Below are 25,121 nucleotides of genomic sequence, written 5' to 3'. Positions count from 1 at the left end.
CCTGGGCAAGTCAATTTCTCAGGCTTCTTTTCTTCATCTGTTAAAATGGGTATTATAATAATAGCATTTGCCTCCAAGGATTTTTTTGTGAATCAAGTAAATCACTGTATGAAAAATGTTCAACATTCAAGGGGCTGTATCGGGTACTGAGGGAACAGAGACAAAAACGTGAAATTGTCGCTGCCTTCAGAGGGTTCATCCAGTGGATAGAACATTGGACTTGAGGTTAAGAAGATCTGGATCCAAACTCTCTGACACTGGGTTTATGACTGGGTGGATCATTTTACTTCTCTGGGTCTCCATTTTTTCCCTCAGAAAAATGGGGATGATTCACTTTTTCTAGAGGATAGGAAATTTCTCAGTACTTTTTAATGACCTCAGGCTTCTTTCTGATATAAAGGCCAATATTTTTTCAATATGCCTATTCCTTTGATGAGCCAGCATGTCTAGAAGTCAGTAACTATCATTTTCTCTCAAGGGACAGACAGGAAACTTGTCACCCCTTCCCCACAGAGTTATTGTAAGGTTCAAATAAAATAAGATGGAAAGAGCTGTGAAGACTTTAAAGTGCTATATAAATGTCAGTTATGATGATTGTTATCCTACAGGATGCCTTAAATCCAGCTTGGGAAAATTACCTTTTCTCTCCTCTGGTGCGAATGTATGTACCATTAGCCCGCACACTTTTTCCTTTCCCCTATCCTTTCCAATGTAAATGGTCCCAATGGTGCTAATGTTCTAGATCTTAGAGCACGTCTTACTAAAATAGAAAGCTTCCTAATCTTATCATTTGGGTCTAGCAAATGCAAGCCCCTTCTATGAGAAGATGTGAGCTGATTTTCTTCTTCCATAAAATTTCTCATGGTAAGGGGAAATATAACTTGAGTCAATCCAATAAAGCAATAATTCACCAAACACTCATTGATAGAGAAGCAAGAAAGGAAGGGAAGGAGGGATGCAGGAAGGAATGAAAGGGAGGAATTAAGGAAGACAGTAAAAGAGGAAGAAATGAAGGAAGGGAGGGAGGGAGGGAAAGAGGAAGGGAAGGAGGAAAGAAAGAAGGAAAGAAGGAAGGAAGAAGGAAGGAAGGAAGGAAGGAAGGAAGGAAGGAAGGAAGGAAGGAAGGAAGGAAGGAAGGAAGGAAGGAAGGAAGGAAGGAAGGAAGGAAAAAAGGAAAGGGAGGGAGAAAGGAAGGAAGGGAGGGAGGGAAGGAAGGAAGAAGCAAAAGAGGAATGAGGAATTTATTAAATATATGCTATATGTATAGCATTGATCTAGACACTGGAGATACAAGGAAAAATAAAATAAAATATTCCATTCCCTAAAGGAGCACCTATTGGGGTATACATATAGGTATATATAATAAATAGGAACTGGACTTGTGATTTCAGGTGAGGGAACTCCTTCTCCCAAATGCAGACCATTCCCTTCCCTGTAGCTTCTAGATTTCTCATCTAGAGAGGAGGTGCAGGCATCAGGAAGCTGGGTAGCGTAGTGGCTAAGGTGCCCAAGCTGGTGTCAAGGAAATCTCAGTTCAAATCCAACCTCAGATAATTAGTAGTAGTATGATACTAGACAAGTCACAATCTCTGTTTTCCTCATCTATAAAATGGGGACGATAACAGCACCTACCTTCCAGATTATTATATCAAATGAGAAAATATAAAGTGCTCTGCCTACCTCAAAGTGCCATGTAAAGACGAGCTGTGATTACTGCTCTGTGTGAGAGCTGCAGCCAGGTGTTCCTGCTTCTGAGGATAATTCTATATCTGCTACATCATGTTGCTGCTCTTAACCAAATGCATGCAGACTAAATAGAAAAGTAATTTGGAGGTGGGAGGAAGCACTAGGAGCTGAGAGCATCAGGATGGGTCTCTTGCAGAACACTTCACCGAGCTGAGATTTTGAAGGAGGCTGGGGATAGAGAGAGGAGTTTATTTGACACTTGGAGAAAGAACTGGCATAAAAGCACGGGGATGAGAGATGGGAGATGACCCATATGAGGAATGGCAAGCAGAAAGAAGATGTGATTGTCATTAATATATAATGAGAAACTACCATGTATGAGGCACTTACCATTTATGAAAATGGAAAGAGAAAAACAGTCCTTGATCTCAAGGACCTCACATTTTGTTGTTGTTTAGTCATTTCGTGTCTGATTCTTTGTGACCCCATTTAAAGTCTTCTGGGCAGAGATATAGAGTGGTTTGCCATTTCCTTCTCCAGCTTATTTGACAGATGAGGAAACTGAGGCAAATATGGTGAAGTGACTTACCCAGGATTACTTAGCTAGTATCTGAGGCAGATTTGAACTCGAGTCTTCTGGATGTCAGGTCCAGCATTCTATTCCCTGTGTCATCTAGCTACCCACCTTATTTGTTTCTTATATCTACTGGGAGAGGAGGGGAACCTGAACACAAGTAAATATAAAAATAGACACAAAGTGAAGAGAGAGGGCATTCCGGGCATGGGGAGACAGCCTGTGCAAAGACATGGAAACGAGAGATGGAATATTGTGAATAGTCTGCTCTGATTGGAGGAATGGGTACCATGAAATAAGACAGGAGGAGTACTTGGAAATCAGACTGTCAAAGGTCATGCTGAGGGATTTGTGTTTTATGCCAGAGGTAACAGGGAGCCATTGAAGTTTTTCATCTGGTAGGAAGGGTGGCAACATTATCACTTCTGTGTTTTAATGTGCATGTGTGTATGTGTGTGTCTGTGTGTAGGGTCAGAGAAGGGGAAAATAAAATAAAAAATACATAGCAGAGAACAAAAGAAAACCAATAGGAAAGCAAACCTGGGCCACTTTGAAAACAATGTGTAGTATTTATTATATAGATTTTCTTGAAAATGCAATTTATTGTTTTATATTGAATCATTCTGTTTATTCTTACATTCTGCTGTATTCACACTATTTTTTTTTATTTTGTATTTAAGTTTAAAATTTTAAAAATCTGCCAAACACATCAAATATTAAAGATTTGGGGATCATTTCAAGAAAAGAACATCAGATTGTCTGCTATGTGAAATCTGGAGGTACAAGAGACAATTAATAATATTTTTCCATTTCTTAAACTCCCACCTTCAACTCCAGTTCCCTGCCCCTATGGATGAGCACATGCATGCACACTTAATTTTTAACTTCATTGAAAAAAATTGGGTCTATCCAGTGGAAGCTATCTTAACTTCCTACCTCCCAGTCTCACAACTTCCCATCTTCCTTGCCCATTTTCCCATCATTTTCTCTGATCTCTGAGGGAGAAGTATCCCTACTGTTCATGAAGGCAAATCCTTCTCCCTGCACTTTTCATCCCCTTCCCTGCCATCTTTCCCAGGATCTTTCTCCAGGAATCTGCCTCCATCCATCATGTATTAGTTACCACTCCTTCACCATAGGGCTGCCTATAAACATGCTCACTCTTCTCAATCTTAATTAAAAACAAAAACCTTCCATTTTCCATTCTGTCTCAAATCATCTACATCAGTTGCATCAAGGTCAGATAAAAATGGGGGCCAGTAAATGACCTAGTGTTCCTAATGGCCACATATTGACTTAGAAAACCACATATTCATGTTAGCTTTGTACAATACAATATGATACAATGCAATGCAATAAAATACTCCTCGCAGATGTTCATTTTTTAAATTTTTGTTGAATATTTCCCAATTATATTTTAATCTGATTTCCTGGATTTCAGATCTCTATGAAATTACCCCCATATTTCTCATTCCTTTTCACTCTAAGCTTCTTTTAAAAAGTTATCTGCAGGACCAGTTAGATGGCACAGTGGATGGCGTATTGGCCCTAGAGTACTTGAGTTCAAATCTGGCTTCTCACACTTACTAGCTGTGTGACCCTATGAAAGTCACTTAATTCCAATTGCCTCAAAAAAGCCCAGTTGTCAATACCTGAAGTTTCTCATTTGTCTGCAGCTCCTTCTAAAAAGGGATTCACTCCTGCCCTTTCTGTCTGACTTTTGTCCATGTCATCCCAATTTCACCATCCTTCTTTAATTTCTTCTGATATCACAAGCATACAGTGGAGAAATCTCACTGTCCACCTATCATTCCTAACCTTCCCCATAATGATCTTTTGCACCTATACTTAGTATAATGGATACTGTCAGACTTAAAAGTCAAGTACACCTACATTTGAATCTTGCCTCAGACACTTATTAGCTGTGCAACCTGGGCAAGTCATGTCATTTCTCTAAGCCTTACTCTTCTCATCTATAAAATGGGAACAATAATAGCTCCAATCTCAGAAGATATTGATAAGATCAACTCAGGGAATACTTGGGGAAAAGTTTTGTAAACCATAAAATGTTTAATAACTGAAATATTTTTATATATGTTTTATGATCCTGGAATCAGGAAGACTTAAATTCAAATCCAGCCTTAAACATTTAACACTGCCTAGCTGTATGATCCTAGGCAAGTCACTTAATTCCAATTGCCTCGCAAAAAAAAAAAAAGAAAAGAAAGAAAGAAAGAAAGAAAAAAAGAAAAGAAAAGAAAAACAACAGAATGTGAGCTTCTTGGGGGCAGGAAACACAGGGTTGTTTTTTTTTAATGGGGCAATTAGATGGCATAGTAGATAGAGTCTTGGTCCTTGAGTCACAAGGATAATATGTTGTAGTCTATTTACCCACATCAAGTTTCATGTATCCTTCCACTGCTCTCTGTGTGATAATAATATTAATTCTTCAGAGACTATAATATTCGATGTCTTCCCCATATATCACAACACAGTACAAAGTTGGTATTTAAAATGTCGGCCTCTATTTTCATGGGGAATTTACCCTTGGTTGCTAAGTCCTATTGAATTTTGTTTTTTGTTTTGGCTGAGGTGATTAGGGTTAAGTGACTTGCCCAGGGTCACACAGCTAGGAAGTGGTAAGTGTCTGAGACCAGATTTGAACTCAGGTCCTCCTGACTTCAGGGATGGTGCTTTATCCAATTAGCTGCCCCTCAGCCCCATTGAATTTTAAATTACCATTACCTACTTATTTTTCACCACCATCCCTAAGACAGGTCCTCAATAATACCCAATTGGATTATTGCAACAGCTTCCTAACAGATCTTCTTGCTTTCTCTCTCTTCTCTCTTCCAATCCATCTTTTGGATTATCGATCTCTAGATGGAAGTGACCTTAGAATACAGGTGTCAAAGTGAGAAATGAGCACTGCAAACCCCCTAATGTGCCCAAAGCAGATTAAAATGTAATTGGGAAATGTTTAATCAAAAAAAAAAAAAAACAAAAAATATAATACAGCATAGATAATGTTAATCTGTGGGTTTTCTAAATCAACATATCACCTGCAGAGATTTATTTCTGTTTGAGTCTGACATCACTGCTTTAAAGTAGGTCTGCTCCAAATCCCTCCTTTTATAGATGAAAAAACTGATCCAGAGAAGGAAAGAAAATTGCTCACTTAGAAGTAGCAAATGGAAAAGGGGGAATTTGAATTTTGAAGCCAAAACTAGTCTGCTTCCCACCGTGCAATTCTGTCCTTTCTTATTGTAATTATTTTCCGTTCAAGTGTCATAAACTTTTAGTTTATGGAAAGTTACCTAAGTTGCATAGCTCCCTTACTACCTAACACATTTCTCTATCTTAGCAAGTGTTTAATATAAGTATATTGAATTTAGTTGAATCCCTGACCCAACTAGAAGCATTTCTCTGGGGCAAATGAACGTCTGAATATCATGACTTCTTGACATTCTTTGTCTACTACCCGGGCCTTCTGTCCAAGGTCCTGACCGTTTTCCACATCTGACTTCCCTGTCATTCTTTGTCTACTACCGGGCTTTCTATCCAAAGTCTTGACCATTTTCCAACCTTCACCTTTTCCTAACTTCTGGCTCCTATAAATAACCTGTTCCTGTTTTCTTGGCCTTTGAATGCCTTCCTTTTCTCTGCACTATCTGAACTGCTCATTTGGCTGCTCTCCTGTCACTCTATCTTGAATGCTGGCTTCCAAGGATTCCCTGCCTCTTTCCAAGGATTCCCTACTTTCCAGCCTGTTTTAGTGACTGATTTTCAATGTTGTGTTGCACTCAAGCTTGGTCTTGGCTTTCTTGGTCCCAATTACACTATGCTCCAACAATTAATATCTGTCAAGGGCCTTTCTTAATTATCTCTTCCTGTTCTCCCTCCCCTCTTGTCTTATTCCCATCTTCCCTCCCACCCCCCTGATCCTCCTCTATTCCTTTTTTTCCACCCCTTTATGCTTTTCTTTTCAAATATTCCTTGAATCAGGTTTCTTTATTCAGACTGATTTTAGCTGCAATTACTTTAATGAGAGATAACTATCTTCTGAGCTACCTGACTACCTCAAACTTCTATAGATATTAGCTTTCGCTCAGACTTGCACAATAAGGCAGCTGATATTCTCCTATACTTCCTTCTAGAGGCCATTGCTCCTTGAGGGAGGGAAGGAATAGTAAACAAAAGCTCTGCCATTAATAGACCACCCACACCTACCTGTCTCACACCCTATTTCCCTTTAAGATTCTATTATCCTTCCATCATGCTTCCTTAGAGGGTGGGTGAGTGGGTGGCAAGGCAGACCATTAAGCATTTTCTAGGTCTCTTACTTTCTGTTGGCTTCACCTTTCCAATATTTAAAATGGGTGTAATACTTTCCCTACCTCCCAGGGTCATCATGAAGATCAAGTGAGATAGCAAAGAAAAAAGTATTTTTTTAATTATAAAGCACCACACCAAGGTGAGATCCAGAATTAGTATGTTGCTATAATTAATATAACTGTTATTCTTCTTGCTTTGAAAATAATTAACTGTGTGAACCATGATGAGTCAGTTATAAAAGATGAGTCAATGTGAAATCCTCTGTTTGCAGTTCAAAACCTTTCAAAATTTTTCCTGTGTCTTTCCAGTATTTTTAGACATGACAAGACCCACCACATACATACAACTATGCCGAGATCCAATGAGACTGGCCTTATTCCTGTTCCTTAAACAACATGAACCATCTCTCTAATCTGAATGTTTTCTGTTACCCCATATCAGTAATGCTCTTCTTCTGTTCCTTCAACACCCACCTAAAATCTCACCATCTACAGGAAGCCTCTCCTGATCTTCCTTAATTTCTGTGTCTTTCCTCTGCTGGTTGTTCTCAATTTTTCCTGTCTGTGGATTGTTTGTATATAGTTGTTTACCTATTGATTCTCCCATTCAACTGTGAGTTCCCGGGAAACAAGAGTTGTCCTTTGCCTTTTTCTGTGTCCAGAGTAAGCACTTAATCATTTTTTTTTTACTCCCAGACTAGCCATGTCCGAGTGGTGTCTCCCATCCTTGCCATATGACCAACTCATCTTTTTTTTTATTAATTCTTTTCCTATCATTCATTTCCTCAATTCCAGCTTTTACTCCTTTTCTTCTTTGGAGTTTCTTATTGATCATATGCTGTAGCTTCTCACCTCCCACATACTGCTTGTTGTCCTCTGTCTAATATTCATTTTCTATTTTTCAGAGATTTACGCATTCTGTGCCTATGTAAGAACATCTGTAGAATGTCTGGATTTAAAAAAAAACGCATTTGTAAGAGAAATTATTAGTCATTAAAGGAACTTTGCAAATAATTTCCTGAAGGCAATACAGACCTGTATCCAGGGAGTCCTAAATAGAAATCGAGAAGTGACTCATAGACTGCAAAGTTATTTCCATAGTATAAATTTGGAAACTGAGGCACAAAAGTAAACGGGATGAATGAGTTTCATGTGTGGGGAGGAAGATCCCGTTAGACTTTTTGACCCTAGAATTTTATGAAGTCAGTTTCTACTAATCAAATTACTCTGACTTTCCTATTTCTTCTTTCAGATGAAACGACTTTTGAAGCCGGAGTGAAAGTTCAGATTCACAGTCAGTCTGAGCCACCCTTTGTGCAGGAGCTAGGCTTTGGCGTGGCACCCGGATTCCAGACATTTGTGGCCACACAGGAACAGAGGGTAAGTCTGGAGTTCACTAGGGCATCTGGTCAGTGATTCTGGACCTACTGGTGTTTTCTGATTTACAGAGAAAGGAACCAGACTTGGAGTCAGAGAAGCTGGCCTGTCACTAACAGGCTGGATGTCTTTGATCAAAGCATGTAATCTCTCTGAGCCATATGTAGCTTGTTCATCTGTAAAATGCTAGTATTGGACTAAGTGGTCCTTAACATCCCTTATAGAGCTAATTTATCAAAATTAAATGAAATATTTATTGTTTTTGCTGTTGTTTTTCCCTCCTTGGTTAGACTATAAGTTGAAGACATAAAAGGAAGAAGGCATGAGTTAGAAGCCCCTTTCACCTTCAAAGGGAAAAAAATGTAGATCCAATATCGGCCATGTGGCTCTGAGTGGATCCGGTTTTCCTCCCACTAGGCCAGGTCCATTCTGCCAGTTCCTGAAAGTAGAATGTGATGAAATCAGTTTATTTCCACTTTAATTCACTAGCTATTTACTTTCTTTTGAAAATGTTTCCTTCTGTTGTTAGGGATGTGCTCATTCTGAGCTTTCTGGAACCCTTTGTAAAGCCAGTTGCTAAGATGTTGCTAAGAGAAATTGGCTAATCAAAGCTGATAAGCAGCTCCAGTTATAATATGAAAATGTAAGTTAACCAGATAGGTCTTGGCCTGAGTAAAAGAAGGAAAGATGTTATACTTTCCTGGGGAGTACAAAGTAGATAAATGCCTTTTTCTAACTGGAGAATACTCTCCTAGAGAGAAAAATGGAACAATGCCTCCTTTTGATTAAAGAAAAAGAGACATGGTATCTTTGCCCTTTCCTAGCTAAGAGGCCATGTGAAGCTTCTTTATAGGGAAAAAGAAGAAAGAAAGAAAGAAAGAAAGAAAGAAAGAAAGAAAGAAAGAAAGAAAGAAAGAAAGAAAGAAAGAAAGAAAGAAAGAAGAAAGAAAGAAGGAAGGAAGGAAGAAGGAAGGAAGGAAGAAGGAAGAAGGAAGGAAGGAAGGAAGGAAGGAAGGAAGGAAGGAAGGGAAAGGGAGGAAGGAAGAAAGAAAGAAAGAAAAAGGGAGGGAAGAAGAAAAGGGAAAAGGAAGAAAGAAAGAAAGGAAGGAAGGAAGAAGAAAGAGAAGAAAGGAAGAGATCTTAGATTAGATTAGAAAGCAAAAAGATAAATTGAGGAAAATTGCTTTTTTTTTTTCTATCCTTGATTATTTGTTTTGTCTAATAGCTAAGAGATCAAAAACAGGATAGGGCAGATTAGTAAAAATAGTCAATAGGCTTTAACACTCAACAGGCCTGCTTAATTAGGGAGGAATTCATCATGATAAAAAGAGGTCCTGACTGAGAATTCGGTTAGATCCTACTCCTGGTAGATTCCTAGTTCTAATTGCATCATCTTAGATAAGTCCTTTATATGGACATTAGGTATTGTCTGAGTTCCCTTCTATCTCAGACACTCTCTCATTTTAAGTGGGTAAGAGAAAATTCTGACTTGTTTGTGCAGCTTCCTAAAAGGAGCCAGTATTCTTTCTCTTAAATGAAGGGCAAGAATAATGGAAGGGGGAAAAAAAAAAAACCACCTAGATATGCTGGGAGAATTTTTTGTTAGTTTCTTTTGTTCTGTTTTCAAAAAGTTTGTTCTGAAGTATCTTTAAGTATATGATTGGACTGAAGTTGCTTAAGTTTTACTGCATGTGTGTATATGTATGTGTGTGTGTGTGTAATATGTTCATATCATTAATCAATAGTCAATAAACATTTATTAAGTGCCTGCTATATGCCAAGGGCTGTGATAAATGCTACAGATAAAAATATGAACAAGAAATTAAGCTCCTGCTCTCAAGGAGCTTACAATTTAACAAGGTGAGATAACATACAAAAGAAATCTGAAAAGCTGGGGGTGAGGGGAGTGCCAGAGCATGGTGGGAAAGCTAAAGAAATTCAAAATTATTGCTGCCAGAGAAGTCAAAGAAATCCAAAATGAGTGCAGCTAGGTGTAAATGAGATGTCTGATGAGATGCTAATCCACTTCCATCTCCTTAAATGGAGAAATTTATAATACTGTCCTCCAATCAGAAGGGCAGAAGGTAATGATGAGGTGTGACTGGATCTTGCAAGATGTTCCTCAATGATGAGTTTACAAGGAACATGGTAGAGGAGCAAATAAGTCCAAAATTATATTAGAGAGGGTTAGGAAGGAGACCTATGATTTCAGTGGTATGATGATATAAAAAAGCACTACCACCACATATAAATATGTTTACATATACACATATATTCATGCAGATCTGGGATTTCATCAGTGTAAAGAACTCTGCTTCACCAAAAGGTCAACCACTATTCTGTAACATGTAGTATGAGAGAGTTTTTTCTGAGAGGTGGAACATTAAAGTAAAGGTCACATGGCCAGTGTGTGTCGGTACTTGTCGGATTAATCTGAAAATGGATTACAGCCATTCCAGCCGTGATGAGCTTAACCATTCTCCATTAGGCTCTGTGCTGACTTCTAAGAGCTTCCTATCTCCAGCTCAAAGAAAAGAGGATGCAAGGTTGATGTTTCTCCTCTGGATCCCTCCCTTCGAGGATGGGAAATTTTCCTGAAAACAAAAGAAAACTGGGGACTAAAAAAATATCCAGGATTCTTGTTTTAAAACCATGGGTTAGAAAGGGAAACTGTGTCAGTGGATGGAGTTTCTCCCTGGGGAATTCTCCAATGGGATGAAAGTGAAAGTGCTGACCTTAAAAGAAATTAGTATTATTAGATAATAATAACTGTATTAAGTACTAAAACAATAACTTTGTGCTGATGATAGCAGCTGGCATTTATGCAGGCTTTAGGGTTTACCAAGCTTTTTACAAACATCCTCTCATTATCCCTGCATGCAAGATCATCTCATTTCTTTAGAATTAAGCATCTGCACACCCCCAGCTCTTAAAGGAGCCTGTTAGTAGCATCTATAACATTCACCAGGATGGTGGCTGGATTCATTATATGTGAAGGTCATTTACAAAACAGGGGTGTGCTAGTAAACATTTAATTACTATTTGAAAACCCAAGACACACTTTGAAGCTTCGTCTTCATTATTAATATTTTCTCCATCACTTTCTGAAGTCCAGAAATCAACAAAGCACCACGTTAAAATTCTGCAACATTTGCCAATTCTGGAGGTGTAGGTGCTCACTGAAAATTTAAACAATTGGGCTCTCATGAGTCAATACAAGCTGGTTCTAGTTACCCCTGCCAAAGCACACGTAAATGAAATGAACAATGAATAGTCATATTATTTCTTATCCCCTGCTACTCAAAATTAGGTTTCTTGAGGAAGGGGGCTATGTGAAATCATAGATCAAGAATTAGAGAGACTCTTGGAGGGCATCTAGTCCAACTCCTTCCTTTTTCAGGTGAGGAAACTGAGGCCCCAAAAACCCAAGTGATGATCCTACACTTAGCATGTGATAGGAAAGCCACACTTCTACTATTCCTTCAAATCTCAGCTAAAACTCTACCTTCCACAAGAAGCCTTTCCTGATCTCACTTAATGTCAATATCTTTTCTCTTTTGATTATCCCTAATTTATCCTGAATGTGTCTGTGTGTCTGTGTGTCTGTGTGTGTGTGTGTGTGTGCAGTTTGTACAAAGTTGTTTGCCACCATTACAATGTGAGATTCTTGACTACAGGGACTATTTTCCTTTCTTTATGTCCCTAATATTTAGTATAGTATGTGGTACACAACAGGTACTTAATAAATGATTCTTGACTTGATATAATAGAACCCAGGTCCAAATCCAATCTCTCATTCTATGTTGATTCCTAACATGCACCTCATGTATTCTTCTATCTCTTTCACTCCCAGTAGAATACATAGCACATAGTCTATATTTTATAAATGTTTGTTGAGCTCAATTCAATTCAATTGCAATAGGACTCGACCCTGTCATTTGAGTTCAATTGAACGAACTACAGGTGCTTACTCTGAGAGCAGAAACCAAGATCAGGGTTGGGTGAGGGATAGCATATGATAATTATCTATAAATATTTGAAGGCTTATCATCTAAAAGAGGAATTATTCATACTTTCTAAAACTCCAGAGAACAGAATTGGGACAAAATATTGTGTAAATATATAATGGAAATTATTTTTGTTTAGTCAGTCATGTGCAACTTTTCACGGCGCCATTTGTGGTTTTCTTGGTAAAGAGTGGTTTGGCATTTCCTTCTCCAGCTCATCTTACAGATGAGAAAACAGGCCAACAAGGCTAAGTGACTTGCCCAGGATCACACAGGTAGCAAGTGTCTGGGGCTACTTTTGAAGTCATGAAGAAGCTGAGTCTTCCTGACTCCAGGCCCAGCACTCTATCCAATGAGCTACCCAGTTGACAATTCTATTTGGTTCCATTTGTCCAACACTTATTAAGCACCTGCTAAGTTTTGTGCACTGTGGTCTCAGTGAGGAGTATAGAAATTTAAAATGTCACAGTTCTTGCCTCAAATAGATTACGTTCTCATAATTAGTATATGACATGCACATACTGTGTGAGTGGAAGGTGCAGAAAGGTAGAGTTAGGCTCCTTATAAGAATTTTTTTTTCAAAATTGTCCAAAATGAACCATTTCAAGAGATGGTTATGTTCTTTATAAATGGAGGTTGGAGGGTTCTTTTGGAGGATTATTACTCAGACTAGATGGTCTTTTAGGAGCCTTCAAAGTCTGAGAGTCTGTAATTCTTAGATCGTTTTCATCCCAAGATGCCCTTAGCATATGAACTATTGCCAGTAAACTCAAGAGGCAAGAAACAAGCCCCATCCTTCATTATACCTAACTACATTGACTGAAAATTTGGGAAGTCCAGCTAATCCATGAGCCTCTATTCTCTAACCCATCTCCTTCTTCTGTGTACCCTAGGCCATATCTCTTTCTAACCAGGCACCTTATCACTGGGAGTCTTCAAACTAAGGCTGGATAGCCAGGTATCAGGGCTGTAGATAGGATTGTTATTCAAGTGTGGATTATACTGCATGGCCTCCCTTCCAGCTGTGAGATTCTCTGCTTCTATGATTTCAAGAAAAATACATAGCTTGATTTTTTTTCTTTGCTACCAGCTTTGTCTGTGTTATCCAGTGAAACCTAGCAGAGGGTAGAGAGGAGGTGATGGGTATTGACATTCATTTTTTTCCTGGCACCCCTATTGAATGCTGAGTGTTAGATCAGCCATGGGGAAAGAATTTTAACAGAGATAAAAAAGTTGGACTCTGCCTTTGGGGAACTTTCCGCCTAGCTGGCAAGGAGTCTGAACACACACTTTATAAGGATGGCCTTATAACAATCAGAGAGCAAAAGAGGATCAAAGCCAAGATATCGGGCAAGTATTCAATGCAAATTCTACTCAGTCCATATGTCCGAAAGTTAGGAAGAACTTGCTAGATTTTAAAGGAAGGATATGAGATTTTAAATGACATTGTTCTTTCCCTCAAATTACATTCTAATAGCTAGTATATGATATGTATATAAATATTTGATACAAAACAGAGTGTGATAGAGCCAAGGGAGAAACTTAGTTATACGAAAATTTGTGGAGACATTACTTTTTTTTAAGGATTCTTTTTAATATATTTTATTTTTCTCCAATTACATGGAGAATTTTTTAAGTTTTGAGTCCCAAATCTTATCCCTCCCTCTCTCTTCTATCTCCCTTCCTGCAATGCTAAGCAATCAAATGTAGATTATAAATGTGTGACCATGTGGAACATTCCCATATTAATCATTTGGCACAAGAAGACTCAAATAAGAGGGAAAAAATGAAAGAAAGAAAGTGAAAAGAGCATGCTTCAGTCTGTATTCAAACAATATTAGTAAGATAGTATGCTTCATCATTAATACTTTGGGATTGTCTTGGATCACTGTACTGCTGAGAATAACCAAGTCATTCACAGTTCTTCAAAAACAATATTGATGTTACTATGTTCAACATTCTCCTGGTTCTTCTCATTTCACTTTGCATCAGCTCATGTAAGTCTTTCCAGGTTTTTCTGAAATCACCCTGTTTCTCATTTCTTATAATATAATAATATTCCATTACAGTCACATACCATAGTTTATTTAGCCATTTCCTAATTCAGGGATGAGGAATCTTTTTTTCTGCCCAGGCTTATTTGGATATTTTGTACCGTCATTCATAGGCCATAGAAAATTATCAACTTATATACGAAATTCAAGCAATGGGAGGTTGTTATACCTAGCTTTCAGTTCATCATTTTCATGATTGAGACCAAATGATTTTGTAGGCCTTATATAGCCCTTAGGCCAGATGTTCCTTGATCCTAATCTAATTGATGGGTATACCTTTGATTTTCAATTCTCTGTCACCACAAAAAAGCTGCTATACATATTTGTTTTACAGGTAGCTCCTTTTCCCTTTTTTCAATGTCTTTGTGAGAGCCAATTGACTCTTAATTGGTAAACAGGATCACAGAAGACTCCATGTAAGAATTATCACCTGAGGTGGGCTTTGAAGCAAGAAACAGCTTGATAGGAAAGGATGCTGAATTTGTAATCAGACTTGCACCTCAATTTCAGTTTCAGCTCTACTACTTACTCTATGACCATGGTTAAGTCATTTAATTTCTCTGAATACTGGTTTCTTCAGCTATAAAATCAGAACTTCACTAGATTACCTCTATGGTCCCTTCCATTCTAAAGCTATAATCCTATGATTAGGTAGAAATGTAGAGGTAATATGTTCCACGTATGAAGAAATTTTGCTCAAATACATAGCCCTGGGAGAAAATAGCAAGCATTTTGACTGGAGCATGAAGTTTTGAGGGAATCATGAACTGGAAACAGGTTGCAAAGCACCTTAAATGACAGATTAAGAAATTTTTATTTTTTATTGTTTTTTTTTTCCTTAGGAGAAAAAGGGAGCCACTTAAAATTTTTAAACAAGGGAATAACTGACATGCTCTTACTCAGAAATCATTTTGGCAGCTGGATTGGGAAGGGAGGGATTAGGGAAGAGAGAGCCTGGACATAAGGAAACTATTCAGGAAATTGTTATAACAGTTCAGAAAATGAGATGAATGAAATACATCAGGAAAAACTTACTAGAAAAGGTGTACTTTGAGCTGTTTTGTTTACAGAAGGTCAAGGAAAGGGAACAAGCATTTACTGAGCACCTACTATGCATCAGACAATGTTCTGAGTGCTTTACAAGAAACAAAGATTGTTTTTTCTTCCTTAAATGGGAACTTGATTTCTGGAATTTCCTAGAAAGGAATAGAACATCAGTCTCTTTATTTTCCAAACTTGATCCCAAAGAAATGAAGTAGAATTCACAACGGATCAGTAAAGCAGATCAATTCTAAACTTCCAAAAAATAAAGAAGTACCTTCTATATATGCTTTGTTCCTTGAATGCAGTGAGAAGGAAGATTCTCAGACCTGCAGAGATTTCTCCTGATTGGGGGAAGGGGATGTTTTCTCAAGGACACAGACAGCATCTGGCAAATTGTTTTGCTGCTGTCTTGTGCCCTAACAGCTACCAGGGGGACCCTTCCTATACAAATTGGAATGCACAGAGGAATAAGGAGTCAGGATATGGTGAAGGTAAACAATGACAAAGAAGCCTGTGAATACTCATCAGCAATGAAGAGTCCCACCTCTAGAGATAGTGGCAAGGGTCAATGGAGGTACCTCCACATGCAGCTGAAGGGTCAGGGCTAATTCCAAGGTCCAATAATGAAATAAATTAAGTGCACTGGATTATAAATTCCTTGAGGGAAGGGACTGTCTTTTTCTTCTTTTTGTATTCTCAGTACTTAGCACAGTGCCTGGCACATAGTAAGTCTTTAATAAATACTGATTGATTAATTGATTCTGTAAGCCCTTTACTTCTATCTAGACATGGGTCTCATCACCTTTTCACCAGTCAATACCCTCACAATTCTCTCTCCCTACCATCAAAACTTGCTATCAGCACCTTCTTTTACTAAGATGTGGATGACTGACATAGCTTACAGTGAAGCTCCCTTCCAGAGACACTTAGAGTTGTCCCCAACCTTTTTGGTCACTTTGTTCCTTGACTTTCATTAAACCTTCTCTTGCTTCTTATTCAGTTAGACAATCAGTCAATAAGCATTTATGTACTATGCTGGGGATAGTCAATATGAAAGGAAATACATTCTAGAACAATCGTGTCGAATTCAAATCAAAATAAAACCACTAAAATCATGCATAAGGATCCCTACAGATGCATGTTGACTTGAAAATGATATATTAACATCATCTTTGTTCTATTTCATTTTATTTGTTAAATATTTTCCAATTATATTTTAATCTGGGTTTGACTACATTAAGGAGTGTTATTTGCCAATTGTTGGCCAAAGGTATATTATATTTGACACCTCTGCCACTCATGTGTTCATAAGAAGTAATCTAGAGATTAGTGAATTTCATTAGAGATAATATTGCTTTTGTTGTTGTTTTACCAAATTTCCTCATATTGACACAAAATTCTCATATTTCTTAGGGGTCTATGTATTCCTGATTTGGGCATTATAGTGGAAAGACTGCTAGACTTTGAGTCAGAAGAAACTTGAGTTTGAATCCCACACCTGACCTTTGACAATCTTGACAGTCTTCATTGTCTAAACCCATAAAGTTTTAAAGATAAAAATAGATGATCAGTGTAAAGCACATTTCAAACCTTATAATTCTGGATATTGAGGCATGTTCAGAGCTTCTCTCACTGATTCTGAATGTATGACCACATACATTCGCTCATCACTAGGACACCTTGAAGCCCCAGAAGGCTTCCGATCAGTCATATGTGATTCAGTGCCACAGGACACATGTGGACAGTCCTAGAAAGGGAAAGGAGAGAGGAGAAAAGGAATGATTGAAATATTTAACCATTTGATTTACAGATCATTTATTTATAAATTCATGTCAATGTCAGGAGACTCTCTCCCAGAACTGAACATATGTCCTGGAAACACACATAGCCAAGTAGAGGAAGAACCAGTTCCCTCTCTGCACTCAACAGGGAACAAACATCTCTATCCTGAAAGACAGAATTAAACAGATACCAAATTAGATTTATTTTGAGTTGATCAGCAAAAACACAGTGATGTCTGACCTTTTTGGAATAAAGTCTTCTCATTTTCTCTTTGATTTCCTAACAACACTCTTTCTCCTCCTCCAATTCTACCTTTTCCTGGGATGTGGGTTATAGATATATTTTCTACATGTAAGTACTTTTAAAAAATATCTTAAAACCAATTTTACTTTGAGAAGATCTGGGTATTATGCAGACTCATTTTATTAATTTCAATCATTCTGACATGAACCTGCACACATATGTTTTCATACTTGTTCCAAGTACACTCATTTGTCCCTCTTCATTCCCTGGGCATGATCTTTTTCTTCACAGAAACTATTAGTTTCAGAATTGCACCAGATATTGTACATATGCCAAGATTTTGTCATCAGAATTCCCCAAATACTGTTTCTCTTCTGTAGAAATTGGCCCTTAGATTGAGGGTCAAATCATCTCTCTGCCTAGCCACACAAGCAAGGAGACCTGTACCTCCCTCGCCTTCCAATCTATTCTCCTCCTACACCCACAACTGCACTCACGCACTCAGTCTAAACAAAGAGGACCTATACTTATACTGTCTTCCTCTTTCACACCCACTCCTAGTATTCCATCTACTTTGTTCTGTTTTGTTCATATTCAGTACCTGCTTAATCCCCTCTTAGCCTCTGCTCTCTTCCTTCTCTTCATCCTTCTCTTCTTTATTCTTCTCCTTCCCCCTTCCCCTCTTTCTTTTTCTTCTCCTCATCATCCTCCTCTTTCTTCTTCTTCTTTTTTCTTCTTCTTCTCTTCCTCCTTCTCCTATCTTCTTCCTATTCCCCTTTCTCTTCTTCCTATTTCTCCTCTTCTTCTTCTCCATCTTCTTCTTCTTTTTTCTTCTTCTTCTCTTCTTCTTCTCTTCTGCTCCTCCTCCTCCTCCTCCTCCTCCTTCTCCTCCTCCTCCTTCTTCTTCCTCTTCCTCCTTCTTCTTCTTCCTTCTCCTCCTCTTCCTTCTCTTTCTCCTCCTCCTCCTCTTCCTCCTCCTCCTCTTTCTCTTTCTTCTTCTTCTTCTTCTTCTTCTTCTTCTTCTTCTCTTCTTCTTCTTCTTCTTCTTCTTCTGCTGCTGCTGCTGCTGCTGCTGCTGCTGCTGCTGCTGCTGCTGCTGCTTTTTCTGCCTCTCTTTCTTCTCTTCTCTCCCTTCTCTCCCTCCTGCTCCTCCTCCTTTCCTCTCGCTATTTCTCCTTCCCTCTTGTATTCTCTCTTCCTCTCCCTATCTCCCTCCTAGGTACTTTGTTGCATCTCTCCATCTACTATAGCTATGTAACAACCACCACTCCATACTCCATCATAAACATAGCCAGAAACATATCTGTCTATATAACAGCTACCAAAAGCAAAAGAACATCATGAGATTTTTTTTATAGCCCAGAATGTACAGCTGTGTGGATGTTGTAGCTTCCCCTTACAGCTGTGTGACTACCACCTAGGGGTCTCAATTCTCATACATTCGGTCATTGAAACTTGTGCTGTGTGCTGTGGGGAAGGCACAAAGCTGGGGGTGTGGATGAAACAAATATAAATAGGAAAGAGTCCTTACTTTCAAAGACTTTCCAGTCTGCCAATCTGCTACTTAATTCCTCCTTCCTTTGGCATAGATTGATGGCCTGTCATCTCAAATAGTTGACCTTCAACATGTATCTGCAGAATAAATTGAATGAATGAGAATATGGAAGAGATCCAGCAATTAAAAGTTGGGCTGAAATGTGGGGTGGGTCAAGCAATCATCAGACATTTATTACCTACCTACTGTGTGCCAGGCACTGTGCTGAGTTCTGGAGATTCAAAGACTAGAGAAAGTCAAGCAACTACTCTATCGTGCTAAGGTATAGGATAGCCTAAACAATCAATAAATATTAAATAATATGCCAGGCCATTATTAGGCAACGAGGATACAGAAACAAAAACAAAAATTAACTAATCCATGCTCTTAAGGAAATTGATTCTTTGTGGACAGTTGGTTGTTGCTGCTGTGCTCACTCATCTGACTGCATTGAAAACTTGGAGAGACATTCCATCTCTGATTTAGGAAGCATTTGCATCAAAAATCCCCAAATGGGGTTGTCATCCCAAGCCCCGTGGCTCTAAAGTTCTACTTTTCCACCTTGGTTTTCCTAGCTGAGCTGCTTGCTAAGAACTGCAGACACAAGTGCATTTCATGCTTAGCATTCTGTGACTAGCAGCTGCCCACCTGCCAGCTTGGTACTGGAGATGGAAGCAAAGCCCATTTTATCAGCCCATGACTCTTCCAGATAGAAGGCTGGCATTTCCTAACCCGGATGCCCTGGTCTTTGTCCCTGGAAAAGACTGACCACATTTTTTTGAGTTAGAAAAAATCCAAGCATGATTCAGAAATAAAGAATATATTCTCGGCTGCCACATCAGGCAGATACCATCTGTTTTTAGACAGCTTCTTTCAGGCTTCCAAATACAAACTTCCTAAGCCCCTTCCAATGAGAATTTATAAGCTAGCACCCTGAGCCAGTCTTCTCAATATCTCTGTATCATATGGCTGCATTAAAAGTGGAGGTTTGCCATATTAATAAAAAAAGACAGCAAGAAAAGTAATTGATTACACAAGCCATCAGAGTCTTCGTGAGAACTTAGCCAATGTCTACATCAACATGTTCCACTGGAACACAAGGGAGGTCCCAGAATGCCAAGCTAGCTTCTATGACAGTTTCCCATTGGGATTAATGGGATACATGGTTCCCCATAAATAGACTGCATACAAGATTTAATTGACCATTTAACAGTATGCCTTTACTGCCACCCAGCCTGTACAATAGTAATGTCTTCAGACCCCCAGACATTTTTGCCGCAAGATAATTTTTTCATCCATTTTTTCCTAGCCTCAAGTATCTTTTCTCAATAGATATTCTTCCGAAACATGTATTAATAAATATTTGTTGAAAAACTAACATTAAGGCATCATGCTAGGGTTTGTGAAAAATACAAAAATGAGGAAAACATACCTTTCATCACATATCACTTAAATCTTTCACCGACTCCCAGTGTTCATGGAAGAGAATTCAGATTTATTACCCTGGCATTCCAGGACAGTCAAGTCATACTCCCATTTCTTCAGCTGCCACCTCCACCTCCTATTATTTCCCATCAGGTAATCTCTAAATCAGCCAGGGAGGAATACTAATTCTAAGTAGTAGAAACTCTTAGCACTGTTTAGGGTTTTTGTTCTGTTTGGGATTGTTTTGTTCTGGTCTCAACAAACTTCTAGTGCCATCTCCTCTAAAATTCTCTCACATAGTCTGTATTCACCTTGTATCTTCTGGTTTCTCTTTTCTTTCTCCTGTAAATTCCTTTTTTCTTTTTTCTTAACATCACAAGGACATGGTATATAATAAGTGCTTAATAAATGCTTATTGATTAACTAGATTGAACTGAATCAATTAAATCAACATAGACCATGGCCATGTATCATATTCTTATTCTTATATTCCTATATTACTTTGTTAATTCCCCTGCTTCTCTTTCTGTCTCTGTCTCTCTCTGTGTGTCTGTCTGTCTCTCTGTGTCACTGTCTCACTCTCTCTGTGTGTATCTCTCTGTCTGTCACGTATGTTTCTCATACACTCTGCCTGTCTCTGTTTCTTTGTGTATCTGTCTGTATGTATCTGTCTGTGTGGCTCTCTCTGTCACATTTGGTCATCACTCTTAACAAACCTTGAGGCAGATATCATCTCTATGATATCATAAACAAATTAGGAGAGTGTGAGAAATTCTACCTGTCTACACTTATGACTAAGAAGTAGAAAAGATAACAGGAAATTTTGTACAAAAGAAGAGATAGAGAAGATAACAGGAAGTATAATAGATAATTCTGAAGACATGAAATTAAAAAGGACCTGTATAAACAGGAAATTAAAAGGAAATCAGGAAACTAGGAAAGAATTTTTGTAGCAAGTTTCTCTGATAAAGTCTTCATTTACCAAATATAAAGAGATTTCAGTTAAATTTATAAAAAGAGTCATTTCCCAATTGATAAATGATCAAATGATATATACAATTTTCAGAAGAATATATCAGTTACATATAGTCATCTGAAAAGTGCTCTATTGTTTAGAGAATCATTATGGTTCAAAGAAACAAAAATTAAAACAACTTCAAGGAACTATTTTACATCTATCAGATTGGTTAACACGACAGATGACTACTGGAGGGGATGTGGAAAAGCAAGGACACTATGCGTTATTGATGGAGTTGTGAACTCTTCCAATGATTCTGGGAAACTATTTGAAGCTATGCCCGAAGGGCTATAAAACTATATACCATTTGACCCAGGAATACTACTAGATCTGTATCCTAAAAAGATCCCACCAAAAAGAAAAAGGACCTACATGTACAAAAAAATTTGAAGCAGATCTTCTTGAGGTGGCAAAGAATTAGAAATTGAAGGAATGTCCATAATTGAGGGATGACTAAATAAGCTGTGAAATATGATGGAATACTTTGTGATGGTAATGACAAACAGAATGGTATCAGAAAAACCAGAGAAGACCTATATGAATTGATGCAGAGTAAAGTGAGCAGAACCAGGAAATCATTGCATAGAGTAACAGCTAAGTATGATTAACTGTGAAAGACTTAACTATTCTGATCAATACAATTCCAAAAGATTCATGCTGAAAAAAAGTTATCCATCTTCAGCGATAGAACTGATGAACTCTTAAGTGCAAATTGAAATATAATTTTTCACTTCATTTTTTCTTGGGATTTTTTGCAACACGGATAATATGGAAATATGTTTTGCATAATCTCACATTTGTAAGTGATACTTTTTTTTGTTTTCTCAATAGATGGGAGAAATGAGGGAGAGAGAGAATTTAAAATTCAAAATTTTTAAAGAGTGTTAAAAAATAAATAAATGATTAATTTTTAAAAAGAAAAAGAAACTAAGACCCAAACAAACTAAACACCTTAGCTAAAGTCACATATTTTCAAAGTATCAAAAACAGAATTCAAACCCAGGTCTTGCCAACTCAGAGTCCAGCTCTCTATTCACTTGGCAATATGTTCTTTCTAGGTTCTTCATAAATGAATTCAATATCCAGAAATAAGACTTCTTAGGAGTCTCTGCTTTCCTCCTTCAGTTCCCTCTTGCTGATTGTCTACAGTTTAGTTTTAAGATACCTCCCTAAGAATGCCCTGAAGCACAACCTTAGTCAACAACAATTGTTGGAAAATATTATCAGGAAATAAACCGAATTTCTCCATCTCTATCAAGCTGGATATCCATCAGTGATTTTCAAGGCCTAGCACACTAACCTATTGCCCTTTGAAATAAATGAAGTAGAGGCAGCTTTTGGTGATCCCACAGGATTTTGTCAGAGGTTCAGCTCCTTAACACTACCTAAAACATTCTGAGTATTTATTAATAGCTAAAAAGGCGAGGAACAGATTGTCTAAGCAGACGCAAAACTGTCAGTAAAGAGAATAAATAAGAACTCATCATCATTAAGTCAGAGAAATTGACAACAATGGCTTCAGGCCCTGGGTGAGAGAGCTTTTATGTATTAATTTATTGATGTTAATAGAATATCTCATATTAACAACCCTTAACTAGGGACCAGGTGGGGAATGTAGAAAGAATGATGACACAGCAGACATCACAGTACAGTGCAATGAGTATTGAATTGAAATCAAGAAGATTTAATTTGATTTTGGGTTCTATGTGACCTTAAGCAGATCACTTTTCCTCCTTGGTCCTTAGTTTTCTCATCTATAAAATGGAGGGATAAAGGAGAGAACTATGAAGATTGAATGTGGATCGAAGCGTAGCATTTTCATCTTTGTAGTTGTTTGCTTGGTTGGTTTTTTTCCCCTTTTTCGTGTTTTTCTACTTTTGATCTGATTTTTCTTGCATAGCACAATGAATATGGAAATGTGTTTAGAGAAATTACACATGTTTAATCTATATGAGATTGCTTGCTGTCTATGGGAAGAGTGGGGAGAGAAAAGGAGAAAAATTTGGAACACAAGATTTTGCAAAGGTGAATGTTGAAAACTATTTTTTCATGTATTTGGAAAAAAAAATACTGTTACAATCTTTAAAATAAAACAAAATGGTGGGTTAAACTCAATGACCTATAAGATCCAAGTATGAAATTCTATGATCTATGTTCTATTGGGAAAATGGATCTACTCTTTAGAAATACAATCTTCTGTTTGAGAGACATAGCCCATAACTATGAAACAGTGTAAGAACTATGCAAAGCTACCTTTCTATCAGTACCAATAGGAGATTTAAAGAAAGACCAAGGGGAAAATGATACATTGGGTAAAAATCATAAAAGATTTTCTGAAGAAGGTGACTTTTAGGGCTTATTTTAAAGGAAAGGAGGGGAACTTGGTCAGCATAAAGGAAGAGGAGACAGAATCTTTTTTTTTTATTATAGCTTTTTATTGACAAAGCATATGCTTGGGTAATTTTTCAATATTGACCCTTGCAAAAACTTCTTTTCCAAATTTTCCCCTCCTTCCCTTTACCTCCTCCCCTAGATGGCAGGTATTCCCATATATGTTAAATATGTTAAAGTATGTATTAAACACAATATATGCATACATATTTATATAGTTATCTTGCTGCATAAGAAAATCAGATTTAGAAAGAAGATAAAAATAACCTGAGAAGGAAAATAAAAATGCAAGCAAATAATAACAGGAAGAGTATAAATGCTATTTTGCTGGGTGTAGCTGGTTCTGTTCATTCCTGATCAATTGGAATTGATTTGGATCCTCTCGTTGTTGAAGAGAGCCACTTCCATCAGAATTGAGCCTCATGTTGTATTGTTGTTGAAGTGTATAATGCTCTCCTGGTTCTGCTCATTTCTCTTAGCATCAGTTCATGTAAGTCTGAAGAGATAGAATCTTGACCAACTGCATGGATGAAGTGTAAAGGAAATTTTAAAATAAAAGACAAGATTTTGATTCTAATCCCAGCATTACAACTAACAAACTATGAGCCAAATCTCCCCTAACTTTGAAGAAATAAGAGCCAAGAGAGTAAGCTATGCAATGAAAAGCAATGACACTCTCAGACTCTGGAGAGAGGTTCTTAACATGGGGCCCATGGACTTTTTATAAATATTTTTATGGCTGTGTTTCCATATGTTGGATGCTTTTACAATTCTATTTTATGCACTTAAAAATATTGTTCTGCAAAGATGTCCATAGCTTCACTTCCAGAGATCCAGGTCACAAAAAAGGCTAAAAATCTTTATACTAGGAGAACAGAGGCTCTCAATGATGCTAAAAGGTGTATTCCTACCATCTAGTTTGTATGCCAAAAATTTTGGTGGAAATGAATGTGATTCTCTTCTTTCATAGAAAAAGACATAGCATTTGTCCTTTCTGGGAGCTCTCCGTGGTTCTGAACCCCTACCTCAGCTTAGAAATTTCTCTGATTAAATGACCCAGAAGTCGAAATCTTTGTGCTTGATGTGCTTATTGCTTAGAACCTTACCTTCCTGTATTCAACTACCACATATTTTGGTTTTCTTCCTGGAAATGACTTTTCAGACTTATTCCAATCATGTATGCCAACCCATGCATTGCCTACCTTTGACTATTACCTGTACATAAAGTCTTTTTTTGTTGTTCCTCAGACCAGTATTGCATCCTCTGAATGGGTTCCTAGTTTTGTGTGACCTTAAACACATTTTGTCACTTGTTTATACTTCATTTTCCTACTCTATAATATGTGAGGAGGCTGGAATCTCTAAAGACCCTAAGAACTTTAATATTCTATTATTCTCTGTCCAAAGGGCACAAGGAAAGTAGAACCAAAATGTGTACAAGGAACACTTAATCAGATAAGCATAGTTAGAGGAAAAATACAATATTGGAAAGGATTTTTTTCCAATACGTGCCCAAACTCCTTGGAGCAGAATTCTTGTTAATGTAGATGAAGTCAGGTACCTTATTAAAGATAATTCCTTTCTGAATTACAAATTTCATTTTTGAAAATGTCAAGTTTTCTTATAATGTGATAGATAGGAGTTGCTCTATT

At 37.6% G+C, this 25,121-nt stretch overlaps 1 protein-coding gene across 1 annotated transcript in view; it reads left to right on the top strand.

Annotated features, from left to right (window-relative positions):
- Positions 1-25,121, top strand: part of ASIC2 (acid sensing ion channel subunit 2) — a 337,372-nt gene that overhangs the window by 249,865 nt on the left and 62,386 nt on the right. Inside the window, exon 3 of the mRNA XM_051992410.1 lies at positions 7,847-7,974. Within this exon, the coding sequence (XP_051848370.1) occupies positions 7,847-7,974 (128 nt within the window). The remainder of the gene's footprint in view (positions 1-7,846; positions 7,975-25,121) is intronic.

This window comes from Antechinus flavipes, chromosome 4, assembly GCF_016432865.1.
Source record: "Antechinus flavipes isolate AdamAnt ecotype Samford, QLD, Australia chromosome 4, AdamAnt_v2, whole genome shotgun sequence".
In the NCBI taxonomy this organism is placed as follows: Eukaryota; Metazoa; Chordata; class Mammalia; order Dasyuromorphia; family Dasyuridae; genus Antechinus; species Antechinus flavipes.
Note: the sequence above shows the minus strand (reverse complement) of the source record. Positions and strands in the feature narration are given on the sequence as shown.